This window comes from Epinephelus lanceolatus, chromosome 2, assembly GCF_041903045.1.
Source record: "Epinephelus lanceolatus isolate andai-2023 chromosome 2, ASM4190304v1, whole genome shotgun sequence".
NCBI classification, from domain to species: Eukaryota; Metazoa; Chordata; class Actinopteri; order Perciformes; family Serranidae; genus Epinephelus; species Epinephelus lanceolatus.
The window spans coordinates 40,389,109-40,410,079 of NC_135735.1; the positions used below are offsets into that span (position 1 = coordinate 40,389,109).

At 42.9% G+C, this 20,971-nt stretch overlaps 1 protein-coding gene across 7 annotated transcripts in view; it reads left to right on the forward strand.

Annotated features, from left to right (window-relative positions):
• kif13ba (kinesin family member 13Ba) overlaps nucleotides 1-20,971 on the forward strand; it is a 53,302-nt gene that overhangs the window by 24,109 nt on the left and 8,222 nt on the right. For 2 of the 7 annotated variants that reach the window (XM_033625766.2, XM_033625775.2), the window contains exons 8-38: nucleotides 532-619; nucleotides 1,075-1,209; nucleotides 7,482-7,594; nucleotides 8,010-8,121; nucleotides 8,262-8,474; nucleotides 8,573-8,683; nucleotides 8,802-8,936; nucleotides 11,260-11,390; nucleotides 11,556-11,642; nucleotides 11,905-12,095; nucleotides 12,181-12,460; nucleotides 12,647-12,809; nucleotides 12,937-13,092; nucleotides 13,248-13,397; nucleotides 13,817-13,942; nucleotides 14,247-14,420; nucleotides 14,552-14,709; nucleotides 14,830-14,962; nucleotides 15,080-15,235; nucleotides 15,360-15,459; nucleotides 15,644-15,770; nucleotides 16,040-16,095; nucleotides 16,184-16,308; nucleotides 16,405-16,680; nucleotides 16,782-16,934; nucleotides 17,194-17,271; nucleotides 17,386-17,433; nucleotides 17,715-17,871; nucleotides 18,685-18,815; nucleotides 19,077-19,136; nucleotides 19,849-20,449. In XM_033625766.2, the coding sequence (XP_033481657.2) occupies nucleotides 532-619; nucleotides 1,075-1,209; nucleotides 7,482-7,594; nucleotides 8,010-8,121; nucleotides 8,262-8,474; nucleotides 8,573-8,683; nucleotides 8,802-8,936; nucleotides 11,260-11,390; nucleotides 11,556-11,642; nucleotides 11,905-12,095; nucleotides 12,181-12,460; nucleotides 12,647-12,809; nucleotides 12,937-13,092; nucleotides 13,248-13,397; nucleotides 13,817-13,942; nucleotides 14,247-14,420; nucleotides 14,552-14,709; nucleotides 14,830-14,962; nucleotides 15,080-15,235; nucleotides 15,360-15,459; nucleotides 15,644-15,770; nucleotides 16,040-16,095; nucleotides 16,184-16,308; nucleotides 16,405-16,680; nucleotides 16,782-16,934; nucleotides 17,194-17,271; nucleotides 17,386-17,433; nucleotides 17,715-17,871; nucleotides 18,685-18,815; nucleotides 19,077-19,136; nucleotides 19,849-20,449 (4,724 nt within the window). The remainder of the gene's footprint in view (nucleotides 1-531; nucleotides 620-1,074; nucleotides 1,210-7,481; nucleotides 7,595-8,009; nucleotides 8,122-8,261; nucleotides 8,475-8,572; nucleotides 8,684-8,801; nucleotides 8,937-11,259; nucleotides 11,391-11,555; nucleotides 11,643-11,904; nucleotides 12,096-12,180; nucleotides 12,461-12,646; nucleotides 12,810-12,936; nucleotides 13,093-13,247; nucleotides 13,398-13,816; nucleotides 13,943-14,246; nucleotides 14,421-14,551; nucleotides 14,710-14,829; nucleotides 14,963-15,079; nucleotides 15,236-15,359; nucleotides 15,460-15,643; nucleotides 15,771-16,039; nucleotides 16,096-16,183; nucleotides 16,309-16,404; nucleotides 16,681-16,781; nucleotides 16,935-17,193; nucleotides 17,272-17,385; nucleotides 17,434-17,714; nucleotides 17,872-18,684; nucleotides 18,816-19,076; nucleotides 19,137-19,848; nucleotides 20,450-20,971) is intronic. The other 5 variants (XM_078161684.1, XM_078161685.1, XM_078161686.1 and 2 more) reach the window with 5 other exon arrangements.

Genomic DNA, 20,971 nt, shown 5'->3' on the forward strand with positions numbered 1-20,971 from the left:
TGCAGGTTGTTTTGGCTCTATATATGAAATATACCGGTATATATGTAAGTTGGTAGAACCAGAGAAAGTTGCTGATGGATTATGGTACCACCAGCTGCTGTGGTCAGTGAATGAAAAGATCACTCCCCTGCCCTGCAGTCACTGATGGAGTCCACTTCATGTCCAGCAGGTCAGCAGTAAATCAGGAGCACAGGCCTGCGTCTGCTGCCCCAGACAGCATAACCTCTGACCTTCAGTCACTGTGTGACCTTTAACCTCAGTAAAATGGGCCAAAGAGAAGCAGACCATCTGACAGCCATATGGGCTTTGCTGTGGAGCTGAGAATGATGAAGTTGTCAGGCCTGGAGCAAGTTTGAATCAGGGTCAGAGAGCCAAGTGCGAACAAAGTCTCTATGAAGTGTGGAAAGTTGTAGTGGTGGCCAGAACCAGCTGAGCATATACCGCCACTCCTGCTTATAATCAGATGAATAGTAATTTACCAAGAGTGGATGTGTTTGTGTGTGTTTAAACCTGTTTTTATTTTCTGTCCAGGGGTAGACAAACTCTGAGGGTGAGGGAACATAAAGTTCTGGGTCCCTACGTAGATGGCCTGTCTCGACTAGCTGTGGCCAGCTACAAGGTAAAAATACTTATTTCAAATTGTTTTAACAATGCTTTTATGTCACACTGATTTACTGACGTCTGCTGCTTTGTTGCATTGTGGCTGCTACGTCGGATGGCAGCCACTCTGACCAGTGTGTCAGTGTTATGCCGACACATGAGCAGAGCATTTTATTTGCATTCTTTCTCAGCACCAATCTGCTTAGTAGTCTCATCCATCACACCGAAGAGAGGCTAGTTTAAAAAATGTCAGAATTAATTACATTTTATAGTTCATTGTGGGCTTTCCAGGAGACTCAAGCTCTTCACCAATTGAAGCAGTCACTAAATATATAAACATGTATAGAACCTCACTAAGTGTACTGTATAACAGTTCACAGTTGTAAAAGGTTATTATGCAGGGAGAAGCAAAATGGGAAAACATTAATTATTATTTTTCATTTATTTATTGTTTGTTTTCTGTTGTTCTGACAGGACATTGAGTCTTTGATGTCAGAGGGGAATAAGTCTCGGACTGTCGCTGCTACCAACATGAATGAGGAGAGCAGTCGATCACACGCCGTCTTCAACATCATCCTCACACACACACTGAAAGACTTGCAGTCTGGGGTAAGATGTGACGCGCACACACAGGCTGGGCATAGTTTTTTATCACTTTTAATGGAAACTTTAAATAACAGATAAGAGCAGAAATTAATTTCTGAGATGCCGTGGGCTCAATGTATGTCTCAGTAGAAATATAGATAATTGGCGTTTATAGCAGGTGTTGAAGTGATACTGTTTGAACTGGATTTAGATGGATCTGGACCTGTGGTGCCTTATATTGAATTTGTCAATCATTCATCATTGATGAAGTCCACCAGATAATGAGTGTGCTTACTTCTCTGGGCTGGGATGGTCAGTAGGGTGGGGCCTGCTGACAGCTGACCAGCGTTTGTTCAGGCCATGGTGCCCACTCTGTGGAATGGTGTGGGGCCAGAGTGGCTGCTGGACGCTGGGCCTGACCTCAGCTGCCACTGGCATACTGACATACTTTTTTAGGACAGAAGTTGTTTGGTATTACAGTTATCTGAAGAAGTCAATCCTTTTTCAGTGTGTCCCATTCATCCCTGGTGCATTTCAAGTTCACCCTAGTTTTCACATCATCAGACATTAAATGCCTTCCTCCCCACATTCTGTTCTCCCAGAATCCATCTGCTACTTCTTGTGGTCATTTACGAATTCTAATAATTGGTGAATTCATTTTGGATGTGGTATTGTTTTTCTGTTATAGTACTGCCAATTTCTTTTTATCTTATAGGCTTATGATGTACTAGTAGTGAATCCCTTTGTTAATAGAATCCAGACATTCTTGTCTGCTCTGTGTAATAGCATACACTTCTCTAGTGTCTGTCAGTCATCCCCTGCAGCCAGTGGGTTAAAAGGTAGTTACAAAATTGGATGATGTCAGCTCAGCTGTCTGACCAGGCACTCCAAGACAAGACCTCAATGACTAATTCTCCATCCTGACGACCCTCTTAGGCTCTGCTGCATCTTGCTCTTATTTCCAGACCAACTTGCCACCAGCGAATCCTGTTAATAATTCACAGGCATGACTTTGAGTTTGTCAGCTGATACAGCCTGCTCTGTTTTCAAAGCACACCCAGAGTCAGTCACTAAGTTGGTCAGTCAGTCAGTAGGTTCATCAAGCAAACGGCTAAGGTGTAGACTGTGTAGTCAGTGAGTGAATCACTTAGCTTACACACCCTGTAACTGGACCAGTCAGCTCTTTATTGTCTTAGGTGTGTTATTTTATTGTCTCTTCATTCTAAATATAAAAAAACAACCGACTGACGGACTGAAAATTTAAAATGAGTTAACATTCTCACAAGAAACTCCTCTCTGACCACTACAAGTCTGACTAAACCAGATGTGAGCTGATTTAGTGCAATTTAAAGGGATAGTGCACCCAAAAATGAAAATTCAGCCATTATCTACTCACCCATATGCCGACGGAGGCCCTGGTGAAGTTTTAGAGTCCTCACATCCCTTGCGGAGATCGGCGGGGGGAGTGGCCAGCACACCTAATGGCATACGGCGCCCCAGACAAACGTCCAAGAACACAAAATTGAATCCACAAAGTATTTCCATACTGCTCATCCGTAGTGATCCCAGTGTGCTGCAGCCCCGACATAAAAAGTTGCTTCGAAAAACGTCATATGAGCTCTGTTTTTAGCCTCACTGTAGCCTGTAGCTCTGACTGCTTCACTGTGCTCCGCGCTCACGTGTGCGCGCTCAGGGTGATCGGTGATGCACGGTCTCTGAAGAGCAGCAGTCTCGTCAGTACTAATGTCCAGATTCTCAAGTGCAGGCATCGCCAATTCCCAGTCTGAGCAGCAAAGACTTTCTCATCCGTTGGCAGTGCTTTGCATTTGAAACAACTACACCACCAGGTTTCCAGTGCTTGACTCCAGTATTCTGCGGCAGGTTGAGGCTCATGAACTGCAGTGGCTGCTTCGTCCAGTAGCCTGAGTTCTGTCCGTATACTCGGGCTCAAACAAATACAGCTCAACAAAGAAGTGCTGTTCCTCCTCAATTTCAAAGTCTTCAGACATGTTGGGCTGTCCTTTGCTAAAAGACCGTAGTGCAAATTATCTTTTAGCTACTGTGGTTACTGTTGTCTCCCCGTGCGATGCACGTGTCACGTGATGTAAACACGGGTGAGCTAAGCTCATGCTTTCGCTGGTCGCGCGCAAGTGCGAGAGCCGAGCACAGTGAGGCAGTCAGAGCTAAAGGCTACAGTGAGGCTAAAAACAGAGTTCATATGACGTTTTTCAAAACAGCTTTTTATGTTGGGGCTGCAGCACACTTGGATCACTATGGATGAACAGTATGGAGATACTTTGTGGATTCAATTTTGTGTTCTTGGACGTTAGTCTGGGGTGCCGTCTGCCATTAGGTGTGCTGGCTGCTCCCCCGCCGATCTCCGCAAGGGATGTGAGGACTGAATTTTCATTTTTGGGTGCACTATCCCTTTAAGCTTCTGTGAATTAGTTCTATATCTTATTCACATAGTGCTGGATGTTCAGTATTTAGTATAATGCCTGTTTTTGTGTTCCACATTTTGTTGCTTTGTTCTATTCAGCAGTTGTCAGGGATGTTGGACTTGTGTTTAAAGTGCAGAAGAAGACAAAGGAAAACAACAAGCAGCACTGTGCACAGTATACAAAAATACCTCCAGTGCTTTCAAACAACAGTTGATCTTCAGGCTGCTAACCAGGGTTTCAAGGCCATTAAAAGCAGTAACAACTAATGTATATTGAAGCCCCAGACTGTTTGCTAATTACATGCATGGAGTGCATATGAAAACCATATATATATATATATATATATATATATATATATATATACTAATACATTGATGGTCAGAAAAATAAACTACAGTTAATTGTTTAGATTATTCATCAAGCAAAACTATGACACGTTCTCTGGTTCCAGCTTCACACAAAGTAGGATTTAGGAGAACCTGTGATGTGCATTTCTCATTATCTTCTGACTTATTATGGGCCAAAAGATTAATTAATTAACCCATAAAATCATTATTAGATGAATCGATAATGAAAATGATAATTGGTTACATCCTTAAAATGACTCCACATTTGATTACCTCATTCAAGTAACTGGATTTAGTGTTCAGCTACTTGTTAATTATATGCAGACCGTCTTCTGTTTTAGTGATCATAGCATTGGAGCTCATCTGTGCCCCCTAATGGCTCAGCCAGTGTCAGGATCAGTTATGAAGGGACACGATTAAAAAAAGCCACCTGTGACTGGTAGTGAAATCAGCCAGTGCTGGATGAGTCATGCTGACGCTCATCACAGGATTTCCTTTCAGCAGCATGCCCTGCACAGACTTGTAAATGAAACACTCAAAGTTCAATCAGGTTGCACTTTGGCCCCATTTGCCACCACCTCAGTTGTTTGCTATTTTGTTCTGTGTTTTGCTAACTCTAGCTAAGCTTTGGTGAATTGGTTTAGTGTTGTTCAGAGTTCAAAAAGAGATTGTTTTTTCTTTTTTCACATGATGACATCTACTAGATTATTTACCATATGGAGCAGCATGTTGATGCTCTCACACTTGTTCTGTGCTGGTACCTTAAAGCCACTGCCAAGTAGTCAGACAAGCTGAATGTCATGCCTACTGATCTGGTTACTGACCTAGGTATCATCTCTCCTGGTTACAGAATCCCTTGTTAAGAAAGGAAAATGCCACAGTGGCTGGTATTTCCTCCTTTTCACTGTTTCATCATCCGGCTAGATGCTAAAAATTGAATAGAACCAAAGAGTGTCTGCATACTGTACACTGTTGATAAAAATGCAGAGACATACACATGCACATTGATAAACAAAGCAAAGTAGAGTTGGTATACTGGTATTTATTTCCAAGTCTAACACCAACAGGTAACAGGACCTGGCACTGTACGTTCTAGTCATTGTTCATTGCCATAAGGAGCTGTAATTATTGAATTACTCTAAGTTTTAGCTTCCTGCTGTATTTACTGGTGTTCACAGTCACCAGCTTTGCCCCTCCTCTATCTGGCTCTGTCGTAGCTATTTACAGATTCTGGCCCTATTAAAAAAAAGAAGTTGTAGTCTATTTTTGGAGTTTATGTGCTCAGTGTCCCAGATATAAAACTCTTGGTTGTTTAATAATTTGCTGTACTCTGGGGATCGGAAGCAGTGCTGGGCTGAGGCTGATCTGTATCAGTGCAGTTGAAATTGATCTTTATCAGTTAGTTCTGAGTCTGGATCTTTACAGGTTTTAAGTTTGCCTGGAATTTTAATGTGGTGTGAGATGTGTGATAAGTTTTTTTCTTACGATCAAATTTTATTCTTTGTTCTCACAATACTCACACACTCATTTATCAGGAACACATACCCTGTACTCTCCTCTCCATCACACAGAGCTCCACCACCATGTTACAGGTTTCTGTATGCAAAAGTGTATATGTCTCTTACAGTCTTTTGTCCAGCACTCATGACTAAGTTTAGTAAACAAATTTTTATGTGCTTTATTTCTCAGCATCACGTGGATTTAGGTGGATTTTCAGAGGTTGCGGTGTTCTTATGATGATCACTTAAGTATCTGAAAACAGAAGCATTCATATGAAATGCAGGACGACAGCTGTGAGGAGCGGCAGTAGATTATTTTTAGGCAAAGTTCTGTAAAAATGTGGAAAAAACACTCTTTTGGAAGAGGTTTACGAGAGGCATTTGTTAAAGAGGTGTGTTTATCAGTCAGTTGAAAGTTTTCATTATTACAAAGTTCATACCACTAAAGAAGATAGCAGGAGACTGATTCATGGAGCTATGAGTGTGTAGGAGTAAACCTGTTTCCTCAACAAGGAGGACAATATCACAGGATCTGGGCAGTGTCAGGCACCTCATTGTTTCTGTGACGTTAATGGGAAAACTCTTTCCATTCAGAGCTTTATTACTGTAAAGACTTCTAGCAGACACCAGACATGTTTCACCAAAGACTTTCAGTCAAGAGTCTGATGGAATAAATGTATATATTAAATTTAAGAAGTGCAGCTGTCTGTACTGACTATGCAAAGGTTTATACTTCACTTGTGTCTTACACGCAAGGTACATGTTGGTGTATTAGCCTTTGGCTAAATGCTTCTGAGCCTGCGATAGTGCTGTGGTTGAATCGGTCCACTGTTGACCCAGACAGAGGACTGCATCTGCTGATTTTGAGCTGCTGCTTTTGCTGTGCAGCAGATGAAGATCAGGTGTTACATTCAGCCTTGTCAGCCACTGACCTGTCACGCTCAGCCAGGAGTGGATCTGTCCCAGTGTAGATTACAATGTGATATCCAAATCTTCAGCAGCCCATGAGAAGAAACCGATGGAGCCTGTCAACAAGGGACTGAAAGATGAGAAACTAAACACTAACTGAACATTTTGGCAGCGCCTGATCAGTAGAATCAGAGCAATCAGAGAAAGCATAGAGAAGGTCTTCTGAGCAAGAGTGGACAAGAGCATCCAGCCAAACGAGATCAAATTGACGGCGGAGCTTTCTGATAAAGCCAAACACCTTGTTGTTTATTTCTCGATTGTCTACTGCTGTCATGCTGGCCATTCAGAGTAATTCTCAGTCGAAAGCTCCTGAAAACCCAGCAGGGATTGCCTTGATGTAGTGCCTCCTCTGTGATTATTGAGCCATCAAAGTCCTGTTAGACCTCATGTGGATGTATGGTAGTAGTGCTTTCAGTAATGTCAGCACACCCAGAGCTACATTAATGTCCTAGACTGCAGCTCCAAGACATTTGTATGTCTTAGACCAGGCTGGACATTGCAGTGCTTATCACCATATGGTTGAACATCCTGAATCTGAGAAGCTTGTGAACATACAGTTCAAAGAGGGAGGATAAAAGCTTATTGAATTTACAGTTGTCACAAATTAAAATCAGCCCATGCCCACTGAAACTGTATGATGCTGCATTTAAGTGGCATTTAAGACTGCCATTATTGCTGTTAAAAACATATATGCCATATGTCATTTAGAGTCATTCTGGAGTTTGATGATGTAATTCATTGTTGACAATATTACCTAATGTCAAATACTGTCAGTTATGGCCAGTGATAGAATAAACATAGTCTGTGCAAAGTTCACCTTTGGTGCAGTTTGCCACCAAAGCAAACTGAAAGCTGTCTAGTTTGGATAGAAATGTTAACAGAAACATTTATCCACAAAACCTAGGAAGTTTTGCTAGTGAACAGTATGGGAACCGTTGATGTTTAGATAAAGAAATTACAAGTTGCCAGCTGAATATACTGTAGAGAATGAGATGATAATCAAACTTTCTTTCATTCTTTCCGCCTCTCTTTCTCTGTAGACAAGCGGGGAGAAGGTGAGTCGATTGAGTCTGGTAGATTTGGCCGGGAGTGAGCGAGCAGCAAAGACTGGAGCAGCAGGGGAACGACTCAAGGAGGGAAGCAACATCAACAAGTATGCAAAAGCAGTTCAACATAGACACACTGAACACACACACACACAAACCCCATGATTGGGTGTTCCATCAGGCTGTTTTTTCGAGTCTAAACCCCAAATTGTCTTACAGATGTTTTCTCTCTGGCAGTGTTACGTTCTTTCGCAAGACATTTTTTTCTAACCACAGAGTTTTGTCGTTTCACTCTTTAGACTGAAATGTGAAAGAAAACATACAATGTGTGTTGCTGGTTTATAGTAATGCCCTGCTGCGGCAACTTAGCTTTCACCATAGTCATTGTATAATGTTAGTAATCCCAACACACAAATAGTGAGAGACACTAAAGGAACAGGGACATAGTGAAACTAACCTCTGAACAGATACATGAAATGAAATGGAAAGCACTTGACTGCAGTGTTTTTGTGTGTTTGTCAGGTCTCTCACCACCCTGGGCCTGGTGATCTCGGCGCTAGCTGAACAGGGAACAGCCAAGAACAAAAACAAGTTTGTTCCTTACAGAGACTCTGTTCTGACATGGCTACTGAAGGTACATACACCATGAAGATGTTTATCAGAAACAGTGGAAAATACATCTCCCTCGTTTGACTATCCAGTGCCTTTTCTGTATTTTCTTAAAATTTCTCTGTGTCCGTGTTCTCTGCATCTTGCGTATTTGCTTTTCTCCAGGACTGTCTGGGTGGCAACAGTCGCACAGCGATGGTTGCAACTGTGAGTCCAGCAGCAGACAACTATGAGGAGACGCTATCGACACTGCGCTATGCAGACCGAGCAAAGAACATTGTTAACCATGCTGTCGTGAACGAAGATCCCAATGCTCGCATTATCAGGGAACTCCGAGAGGAAGTAGAGAAACTAAGAGAACAACTGACTCAGGCAGAGGTGAGATATCTTAGGAATCTCAGAAATCAGCTATAGATATATAGATATAAATAGATATCTCTGCTTGCCTATACTCTCATCTGCTGTTTTTCCTCCAGTCTTTAAAGGCTCCAGAGCTGAAAGACCGTCTGGAAGAGTCAGAAAAGTTGATTCAAGAGATGACGATCACCTGGGAGGAGAAGCTTCGTAAAACTGAGGAGATTGCACAGGTAAGACACACAGAACATATGGTTATTAAACCAAACGTATTGAGCTAATGTACATTGTCACTCCTGGTTTGATTTTCTACACTGTCTGAAAATGATCTTTGTGTCTATGTGTTTGTAGGAGCGTCAGAAGCAGTTAGAGAGTCTGGGTATTTCTCTTCAGTCTTCAGGGATTAAAGTTGGAGATGATAAGAGTTTTCTTGTCAACCTTAACGCCGATCCTGCTCTCAATGAACTGCTGGTGTACTATCTGAAGGTACACTCACATGCACATTCTTCATAATGCAGTACTTTGTGCCTCCCTATTTATACAGAATACCAAACACTATTACTGATATTATCCCTTTAAATTGGTTCTTTATCTGTTGGGCACATTTTCCAATCCATCTGCACTTTAAACATAACATGAATTCAATCTCAAAACAAATCTTTATACATGCACAGTATTTGGATTATGTAAACTAAAGTTTTTTTTTTCATAACTTATCTGACTGATAGTAAGTGCTTGTGGAAAAAAGTGTTTTTGTGATGTGGGAAGCCTCAAGATGGGAATTGCACCAACTATACCAAATTTGAAAGCACAAAACTGCTTTCAAGAAAAAACAATCAAGTTGTTGTTTGAACGGCTCGATCAGAACAGAGGGGCGCACCACAGAGCAGACCTAGTGGGTTAGTGAGGTATTTTGAGCCTATAGCCAGAATTATCAATGTCGCAAAGGTGGCTGTCCCTGGCTAGAATGCCATGGTAACTAAAGATGCACATCTTACCTGGTCTGGACTAGTCAGAGTTCAGTGTTTCTGAGTGAAAAGACATTTCTATTCAGAGGGAGAGATGCCAAATACACATGTAGGCTTTTCCTGACAGTGTTATCTACAAGAGATACAGATTCTCAGCTGAGGGAATCTGTAAGCAAACCTATTGATCCGTATCAAAGATACTCTATAACAAAAAATAAAACATTACAAGCTACACCAATGGTATGAAATGGTACATACCACTGGTCTCCTGAGAGGGCGTAGTCTCTCCCGCTTATCCCCACACCTCATTTGGAAGTGTTGTAATCATTGCATGGATAGATGAAAAGCAGATTTAAAACAATACAACACTGTATACACATTACGAATGTAATGTTTGCTCCTTATTTTGCTGCTCGTTTTTATCTGCTTGCTCAATATCTGATATCAAGCCAATACAAGGTCACATTGATCTAAGGACATTCTCTTTTCCCCCACCAAAAACAGTTAAATAATAACCGTAACAATATTAATAAGCAAAGAAACACAAGTTTTATTTACGTTTTAACTTTTGATAAATGGCTCCACATCTAAGGCTATTTTGCTATCTGTTTATTTGGTTGGAAAGCGCCACTAGCAGCACTGCAGTGAGAATGAAACCCAACCAACGGTTCAGCACCACAGAGAGAAGGGATTTTGTGCTGCCAGATCTCAAGAGACTGGGTTGCTTAGACAGGCATGTCTTGAAAAAAGTTAATTTTCTCCTGATTTGCTTTTATGAAAAATGCCATTTTAGTGTCAAAATTTTCAGAGGTTATGTGGCTTGCGAAAACTGGGACCAATATTTATTTGGGTGACTATGGTCTATAAAATAATTTGTCATAATCGATACTCACTTTGACTTTACCCACAGGAATGAAAAGACTCAGGACTGCAGCTGTTCTCCCAAAGGGCAGGGCAGTGGTGAAACCCATGTGACACAGGAAATTAATCTAAATTGGGCTGTCATGGCTTATCAGTGGTTTTATTTGTAAGGTTTTTCTTGCTCCCATTGGAATACTCAGTATGTCTGTAGTGTTGCCTGGCCATTTCCCCACTCTGGCTATAAAAATAAGCCTTTTATACTACACTAATGAGTATGACCTTTACTCGCATATGAAATGCAGTATAGTTCCCTCAAACCACATTATAATGTTATCACTTTGAATTGTGTTTTTATGCTGCTCCTGATTTGCTCAAGTCTGTTTCACACTGCTGGTATATCACAGCTAATAGAACAGTGATAAGAAAATTGATTAGTCTATTGGTATTAATACAGATAACATTCAATCAATAAAAATATGCATTCAATAAAAATATTTTCAATTATTTGCCAGCATACCTCTCTGGCTTTAATTGAAGCAGCAGTGTTGCTTTTTACTTTAATACTAGTTTTTAATATTCTTTGGAGGTGGAAGTAGGCAACATGTGATTAATCCATTTTGGAAATTTTGGAAATGACGCATCGAACGCATCATTTGACTGGTTTTATGGGCACACACAGAGAGCCTGAGGAAGAAAGCCTGTAACAACAAAGACAGTGGATAACCACTGTTGTGGTGCCCATTATCTCTATGTGAGCCAGCTAAGGCAAAGAAAGCCTGGCTCTGTCCAGCTTGCTTTATGGTACAGCCCTCTGATAAAATCATATCAAGACAATCTTTGATTCTATTTCTAGCCAAAATGGATACTTTACCAGCTTGTGTAGAGGCTTTTCTCCAGTAGACATGACTTTGTCACATTTATTTTTATTGTCTGATTTTTTTCTGATAACATACAGCCATTTCTTGAATGTTGTGTCTCAGGAACACACAAAGGTGGGCTCTGCAGACTCTCAGGACATCCAGCTGTGCGGGATGGGTATCCAGGCAGAGCACTGTGTCATCGACATCACTGCAGATAGTGCAGTCATCCTCACCCCCTACCGCAATGCTCGGTAAGGAACACCAACATCACAGACTCAAAGTCCAGGCTGAGAGATGAGAACAGGCTGCTGTGTGGATGGGAAAAGCAAGAGAGAGGGTTAAGAGTTCTTTACCACTGAAGATGTCGTTACATTTGTTTTAACAGTAATGGAATTGCTGTCTTTATTGTGTTACAGGACATGTGTTAATGGATCTCCAGTGACCAGTGCTCTGCAGCTTCACCATGGCGACCGCATCTTCTGGGGAAACAACCACTTCTTCAGGTGATTTTATGCACTCTAAATGTTGTTTACATTTTTAAATATTTTAATGCTTTTCATCTGTTTTTATATGATAAAATATTACTCAATATTTTTATAACTACTTTTGTCATCTTACACCAGTTGCACACGCCTTAATTACACCCACTTCCTCATATGAAATCCAGATTTGGTATTATATCCCATTGATGTGTTGTGTACCAGTTCTGTGTGGGATATAGATCATATTACCTGATGGCTGACAATTCACCAATCCTACCTGCAGGATCAACCTGCCTAAGCGGCGCTCTCGGGGAGCTGAGGAAGAGGATGGTGAGGGTGGCGTGATGAAGAACAGTGGCAGCAGTGAGCAGCTGGATGCAGATGGTGACACAGCCAGTGAAGTGTCCAGTGAGGTCAGCTTCTCCTATGAGTTTGCCCAGACAGAGGTCATGATGAAGGCTCTGGGCAACAATGGTAAGGATGCTATATATATCTATATGCTGCAGTGAACAATAGTTCAGTCCCCTGTGTTTTCTGACTCTATATTCTGTCCTGTCAGACCCCATGCAAGCAGTGCTGCAGTCTCTGGAGAGGCAGCATGAAGAGGAGAAGCGCTCCGCTCTGGAGCGACAGAGACAAATGTACGAGCAGGAACTCCAGCAGCTCCGCAAGAAGCTGAACCCGGACCGTCTGTCCACCAGTCCCTCCGGAGGGCCTGCATCGGGCCAGCAAGGTCCGGGACAGCAGTCTCACTACCGCAGCCTGGAGAGACTCAGTATTGGAGGAATGAGCCAGTCAACTAGTGCTCAGAGCAGATTGAGGCAGTGGAATGAGGACAGGTGAGGGTGTGGGTGTGGGTGCGTGTTAGAGAGACAGAAATATTGCTGCACACTGAATAAAGACATAAAAAAAATCTATTTCATGTCCATGTGGATTATGAATGCTAGCTGAACACCTCCCCCCTGCATTCCCTCCTCTTCACCTCTGTCTCCCCTTCTTTTCTGCCACCTTCTCTCCTCCTTCAGGGAGGCGGTGTTGGTTAGGAGTTTGCGGCGGTTGAGGGAGCAGATTGTGAGGGCAAACCTCTTGGTGCAAGAAGCCTGTTTCATCTCTGATGAACTGGAGCGACACACAGAGTACAGAGTCACTCTGCAGATCCCATCAGACAACCTCAACGCAAATCGCAAGGTCTCATACACAAACATGTAGACACACATGAACAAATTTCTTGTCCTCTGTTTTAAACACAACAAATTATTTAAATACACTTGTGTGTGTGTGTGTGTGTGTGTGTGTGTGTGTGTGTGTGGTGTAGAGGGATGCAGTGCTCAGTGAACCAGCGATTCAGGTTCGACGGCGGTGTCGAGGGAAGCAGATCTGGAGTCTAGAGAAGATGGAGAATCGTCTGGTTGACATGAGAGAGCTGTACCAAGAGTGGCAGGACTACAACCTCCATCATCATGACAACCCTGTGAGTTAGCTTGTCAGATTTCCAGTGAAGTCTTTCAATAACCCTGCCAGGTCACAAGGACAGCATTGTCACTAAGCAGGTGTACACAGAAACAAGTACTAATACAGTAAATTTCCCTGCATTGTATTCTATGTTCTCCTTTTATCCTTGTCCAGGTGATGCGCTCATATTTCCGACGAGCAGATCCGTTCTTTGACGAGCAGGAAAACCACAGTCTGATTGGCGTTGCAAATGTCTTCCTTTCCTGTCTGTTCTATGACGTCAAGCTGCAGTACGCTGTTCCCATCATCAACCAGAAGGGAGAGGTAGGTAGTCACAGACTTGCTGGTTATGAATTTAATTTATACGTCTCTTTTGTGAATCTCCATCTCTTTATCCTAAAGAAGAATCCTTAACAGATGAATCAGTAAGGAATCAGAGCTTTCATACGAGTCTCTAATCTATTATAATTTTTTTTCTTCAATGTAGTTTCTGTTGTGTTGAGATCAGTAGTCTTTTGATTCCTCGTTTGTCATGGACGTCAGAGTCAAACATCACGATATTCAGATGATACACATATTTACAGATTGCTGAAGTATGATAGCAAAATACAAGGAAAGTTGTAGGAAAGGACATTTTAGCTGTATGTTCACAATAGAACTCCAGTGGTGGATGAGTAGCTTTGGAGTAGACAAACCTACAGTCACAGACATATATGTTTCCCCCTCTCCTCTCCCGTGGTCAGGTGGCAGGGCGTCTTCATGTGGAGGTGGTGAGGGTTGGAGGGGCATTAGAGGACAACATGGCTGGAGGAGATGAACCTGACAACAACCAAGACACTGAAGTCCAGGATCGCAAACTGGTCTGCATGGTAAGACAGACATATCATCAGCGAGAAGTAGATTATCTTCGTTATGCAGAACTGATTAAGTCAGTAGGTTAAAATCATTCCAGGAGCTTTGTTTTATAGATCAAGGAGCTCCAAGTGTGTTTAGTTGACTTTGATTTTCATTATACACTCAATTCCCAGTTCATTAGGGACACCCACCTAAACTTAATGGTGTCTCACACAACAGTCCTGTGATTAATTCTACGTACATGGAGATTGTGATGTTCAGTTTTTGTTGAAACAAAAGAGAGATGTTGTTGACTTTTGGCCTGTGTATCATCTCCAGATTAAGATTCTGCAGGCAACTGGTCTTCCCCAATTCCTGTCCAACTTCGTCTTCTGTCAGTATTCATTCTGGGACCAGCCTGAGCCCTTCATCGTGGCTCCCGAAGTGGACCCATCGTCCTCGTCACCCAGCACTAAGGACCCACACTGCATGGTGGTGTTTGACAGCTGCAAGGTGAAGCCTGAGAGGGAGAGCTCAGTTTGGGTTTAATTGCTATTGTGGTTAATTGACACATAGAGAGTTGGAAAGCAATTATTTATAAAAAAAAGTGGTGGTATAAGACTGATCTGTCTTTTCTTTTGTAGGAGGTGGCAGTGTCAGTAACAGAGGATTTCATCGAATACCTGACTGAAGGGGCAGTTGCCATTGAGGTGTATGGACACAGACAGGCTGATGCAGGGAGAAACCCTGCCCTGTGGGACCTTAGCATCATTCAGGCCAAGACACGCACACTAAGAGACAGGTAGGCACACGCAGTCTCCTCCGAGTCTTCGTCTTGCTTGCAAGACTAGCTTTGTAGTAACTGACTAAAAAACATTGTACTAGTGTTGCTCAGATCTGCTTATAATATTTGTCTTTGTAGGTGGAGTGAGGTAACGCGTCGCCTAGAGCTGTGGATTCAAATCCTTGAGATAAACGAGAATGGAGACTTTGTCCCAGTGGAAGTGGTTCCTGGCAGAGATGTGCGGACTGGAGGAGTCTTCCAGCTTCGGCAGGTAGGGAAAAGCCTTAACACAACACCAGCCAACCTGGTCATAGCAGGTGCAACCAGAAAACTTCAGCTAATAAGCCAACTTCTAAATATTTTCTAAACTTTCCCTCTTCATCTCCAGGGTCAATCGAGGCGACTCCAGGTGGATGTGCGTTCAGTTCAGGACTCAGGCACCATGCCTCTTATTGCAGAAATAGTGCTTGCAGTGTCAGTGGGTTGTGTGGAGATTAGAAACACCACATCAAACCAGGAAGGAGATGAGATGGACAGTTATCAGGTGAATCACTTTATTACAGCTCTGTTAACACTCTGTTTGCCTCTTTAAGTAAGTCTATTAGTCTTAAAGTCACTTGCAGGTGAACTAAAGCTAAAGATTATTAAGTGACTGCTTTGTTGAATAGGAAAGAGACCTCGAACGTTTACGGCGACAGTGGTTAGCTGCTCTCACAAAGAGACAAGAATACCTCGACCAGCACCTGCAGAGCCTGGTCAGCAAAGCAGGTATCACCCGAACACACACACACAGTCAAACAAAACGTTGATAAAACATGCTTATACGTTCAAAAGTCTGCCTTCTTTTAGGGTTGATATGGTCTACAGCTTGTCTGCAGTATGAAGCTAGTTACATGTTTTATGGTGTTTGGTTTAGGAAGTGTTAAATGTTTGAGCCTTGTTGTGTGTACAGAAAAAACAGAGGATGATGTGGAGAGGGAGGCCCAGCTGCTGGAGTGGCGTTTGACTCTGACAGAGGAAAGAAACGCTGTTATGGTGCCCTCTGCTGGCTGCGGCATTCCTGGAGCACCTGCTGAATGGTATGACACATGGCAGAATTTGTGTGTGTCTTGGATTTCATTTATTTAATATATATAGACAAGTATATATGTTTTTTTTCCCCCAAGATTTGTTAGGCAGGCATTTTTGCTTTTATTTGATAGAGGTTAGTCTCAAAATGGCAGAGGGGCAGTATGACATGCTGGAAATGAAACCAGGGGCATTGGGGTTATATGGCACGCACTGTAACCACTCAGCTATAGGCTCCTTGTATATGTATAAGTATGTTGATCACAGTGTTTGTTCACAGGGTTCCTCTGCCAGGCATGGAGACTCATATTCCTGTCCTCTTCCTGAACCTCAAACGTATGTTTCTTCTTAACTAAATAATACATATTACTCGTGTTTTTCAGCTCCCAAGCTGATTTACAGTGTTCTATATTGGTTTTCTCAGCTGATGACCTCAGCTCTCAAGACCAGTTTGAGGTTCCTGAGGCTGGAGGTTGGGACGCCATCCTGAGTGGAGAGGATGAAGACGACTTCTTTGACCTACAAATCGTCAAACACTACGATGGAGAGGTGAGGATGGATCTGCATGGGTTAAGTTTCTGAGGAATTCCTGTAGTCCGTTCAGGAAAACGTTTTATTAACCATTTGTGTTTGTCGACCCTGCAGGTGAAAGCAGAGGCATCATGGGATTCTACCGTACACGAGTGTCCCCAGCTTAGTCGTGGGGGAGTATGGCCGGAGCAGCGGGTATACCTGACGATTCGAGTTGTGGTTCAGCTCAGCCACCCTGCCGACATGCAGCTGGTCCTGAGAAAGAGGATCTGCGTTAACGTTAATCCAGGCCGCCAGGGTTTTGCACACAACTTTCTGAGAAGGATGTCCACCCGCAGCACCATACCTGGCTGTGGGGTCACTTTCGAAGTGGTCTCTAACATCCCTGGGGTAAGGCCAGGGAAAAATATCATGTGTTTAGTGCTTTGCCCAAGAAACTTTGAGCAGGTCGATTATTAAACAGAAGTTTAAATGATGATTTGTCCCATCAGGATGCCCCTGGTTCAGAGGACAGGGAGATGCTTGCCAACCTCGCTGCCAGCGCACACAACAGCCAGTCAGGTGATGACGAGGCTGCAATTGAAAAATACCTCCGCAGTGTCCTCAGTCTGGAGAACATCCTGACTCTGGATAGACTCAGACAGGTAGGTGGAGAAACTAGTAGAGATACAGACAGTGTCTTAAATAGATAGTAATTAGGTCCATTAGTCAATAGGTAGGCATGAAGTCACACAGAATATGTCAAGTTTTAACACACAGCATCCTAGAAGACACATGACTTGTCAAAATATTAATATATTATTAGAATTGTGATTTAGTTTTATTTTATTTTTTTGCACTTTGTACTTGTACTATCTGTTTTGTTCTTTTAAAAATGTTGATAATAAGCTGTGTGGGTTTTAGGAGGTGGCAGTGAAGGAGCAGCTGACAGGCAGAGGGAAGAGCAACAGACGGAGCATAAGTTCTCCTTCTGTCCACAGGGTAAAACACAAATACAATGCTATTATACTGCACTACAAGACACTGTAATGTATTGCAATATGATATGATTTATCTCAATATACTCACTCTCTCTGTATGTCCATCCATCCTCAGCTGTCTGGAAGTAGACAAGACCTGTCCACAAGCTGCCTGGATGATAAGGTAACACACTTTTTGCTTCTTGTCTCTACATGTTGATTGTTCTCAACAGCAGTCGTTCAAAATGATAAGTTCAGATATTTTGCAATTAATTGAGGATCAGGTGGTAATTATTAGTCTGATGACCTAAACTGCCACTTAGTGTTTAAAGTAGCAAATATGAAAATTTGACTAACCCAGATGTCATGTATAGATCCTCTCATATATGTAGCATTGACATTTGGTAGCTCTGATTACAAATGTCATTATTTCTAAACCAATCCTGTTGTTTTTCTGTTTCTCAGGGTCGATGGGAGAGTCAGCAGGATATCTTCATGCCATCTCAGTTTCACCGCACCCTCCCCCGGCCCGCCTCTTCCCCTTCCACCTACTCCACCTCCCCTTCTTCATCCTCTTCTCCCTTCGGGATGACATCCCCACAGAACCAGGAACCAGAGCAAGGTAAACCCCCCTGCACCCCCTCTACCTCTACCTCTCCTCTACTCTCTTCTCTGCCATACATTCTTTAAGACATTTCTGCTACACTCCCAATTCTTGCGTCTCTTCATGCTCCTCTCTTCCTCTTCCCAGTTGGGCTCATCCATTTCCACTGTGTGCTGATCTCAATAATACTTTGAGCTTAATCATGAGACTCCTCTCTTTCTGTTTGATGTTGCCAAAATACGATGGTTTACTACACAATCTCAAGTCTCACTGTTTACATTAGTATCTATCTGCTGGGTCTCCACTTCCTTCCTTCCTAGCAAAATGTAATGTGTAATCTTTCTCTTCTTCCTGCTCCTTTTGGTGTCACCATTTCTGTAACCTCCTTTGGCTAACGCAATGTGACCTCCTCTCATCTCCTCAAATTCATTACAAAAGCTTTCCAGTGTAATCTATTGGTGGAGTCTGATCATTCTGTATTTTTTCTGTCATAGTGACTTCTCGCCCATGTCAGATTTCATGTTACTGTGCTGTGCTTTAGATTAATTCGGTTCATGAAATGAACAGAATTAATGATTTTCATAGTAATTTATGTTTGACAGTCCTGTGATTAGGATGTGTCTGTGTGTCTTACGGCCAGCTGATGTCTTCTTCTGCCAGTCTATCACTGTGTTGGGGTTTTGCCATTTCCTGGACGTGCTTTCAACTTTCTGTCTTAATCTTTCACACCTCCTCTACCTTCCACACCTGCTTCTCTTTACCTTGCTTCTTTCCTCTCCTCTACCTCCTTCTCTGTCTCCTCTTCTCTCACCTCCTCATCCCCTCCCCCAGGTCGTTCAGGACTTGCTGCCTCTTATCTTTCAGTTAAGGCGCTGGTTCCTCAGATGCCCAAACTGCTTAAGTCTCTGTTTCCGGTGCGAGATGACAAGAAGGAGCTTAGACCTTCGCCACACAACCAGCAGGTCAGCAGAGACACTTTAATAGAGCTCAGTGCAACCCAAAATACTCAGGTCTTTATTTAACTGTGTGAATAGTGGAGCAGGGTGAGATTCAGTTAGCCCTGCTGATGAAAAAAGGATTAAAAAGTTCAATATATAGTTAGTGGTAAATTATGCTGGACTGGTCAAACTCGTTTATTTCAGGCTCTGGCAGCTAGGCAAGAGTACAAGAATGCATACATGTGCAAGTGTTGTCATGTCATGACCTTGCATGTCTCTACTCAGCAGCATGTCCCTCGCATTGTGACATCAGGAGGGGACGACAATCGAGTCAAGGCTGAGACGGTGAGATTGTACTCCTGTCTAACTTCCCTTCATGATCGTCCACTGCTATCACATTAAGGGGTCTGTCCAGCAATTTAGTTCTGCTCTACCATAAATATTGGGACTGTTGAAGCGGCAGAGACTGAGATATTCTGAATTTTGATCCATAGTTTGGGTCAAGCTTCAGAAACACTGAATCCTAAACTTTCAATAATACAGCTGGCAGTGTCTTTCTGTTAGACCATCTCTGCCTGGTAAATACCCACGTCTGTTAAACATCACGTCCCCAGTTTGTACCACAGACTTTCTGTTGCAGCAAGGATTAAACAAGTAACCCTGATGACATCACTACGACATCACTGGTATTATTTTCAGCCCACCCCAAAGCCTTTCACATGCTGAGTCATGATCAACATGGCAAGTAAACATATCTTCAGGTATATAATTGTTGGAACAGCCCTTTAATTTGCAGTTCTGGTTCTACATGAGTTCTTGATGATGCAAAGGGCGACTATTTGTGCTGTCAGTATAGGATATGGCTGTAAATGTCAAAAATAGACATGAGCAGAAGATGCAAATGGTTCTACAAAATGTTTTTATGCTGCACATAACAGGTGACTGTAACATTTTCGGGGAAGTTGATTATTATAGCTGATTATTTTATTATGTCTTGCCTTGACTGCATGCTCTTGTCTGTCCCTCTGTTCCTGTGGCAACTGTTGCTTTCCTGTAGACTGCTACTCTACGGCCCCCAACCAAAGACAAACGGGCAGAGTTCCCAGAAGTCCCTCCTCTTCCTGTGCATGACACGCATGACATCACCCCCCTCAGCCCCCTCAGCCAGTCATCAAGCGGCTACTTCTCCAGTAGTGTTTCTACAGTTACCCTGTCTGACGTTCTCCAACCCTCCTCCTCGTCTTCCTCCCTCCTGGCCGCTGAGACTACGTTACCCACAAACCCCCGGCAGCAGGGTGCTGACAGGAATGATGTTGTAACCTCTCCTTCTCAGTGTGGCGCCAAGATGGCCGCCGTCGCTCCACCCACTGCCCACAGCTCAGCCAATCACAACAACGTCACTACGGAAAACTCCTTCTCTGAACACAAGCTGGTCAACTCAGGAGGAGGTGGAGGAGGTAGAGGAGGTGAAGGCTTTGAGAGGCTGGAGATCTTTGTGGATGATGAGGAGCGCAGCCATGATGGCGTACTGCCTGAGTGGCTGACAGAAGGGGCGTATGTTACAGTAGGAAGCAATAAAGCCGGGACAGTGCGCTACGTGGGAGTGACACAGTTTGCTGATGGCGTGTGGGTGGGGGTGGAGCTGGACACCCCTGTAGGTAGGTACTCAGCTAAAGGGACAGTTCACCCAAATTACACAAATAGATGATAAACCACCTCCTCAAGCATCAGGTTTTGGCAGTGTAAAACAGCAATGGTCATTAAAGAGATAACCTTACTGTAGTGTTAACAACATGAGACTGCGGTTCTGTAATACTATACATTTTGGTGTTTTTCAGCCTGACCCCCATTTTTTCATGTTTTGTGTCTAAATGACCAATGAACAATTCCTTTAAGTAGTTAGCGAGAGTGCTGCAGCCGGTAGCCACAAAACATTATTTTTGACCAATAAATAGTGCTTGTTTAGTCACTGACGTGACAACTTATGGACAAGATCCCTACACAGATAGATCTTTTTGTTTAAGAGCAAGATTCATAATGTTTAACCAGAAACAGCCCCAAAATTGCTATTTGCCACCCAACAGGCTCCATTTAAGTGGACGCCCCTGCCAACTGCAGCAGTCTCCTTCAGTACTGGACCAGTTTAAAAAAAGAGTTGCTAACATCAGTCACTTAGACAC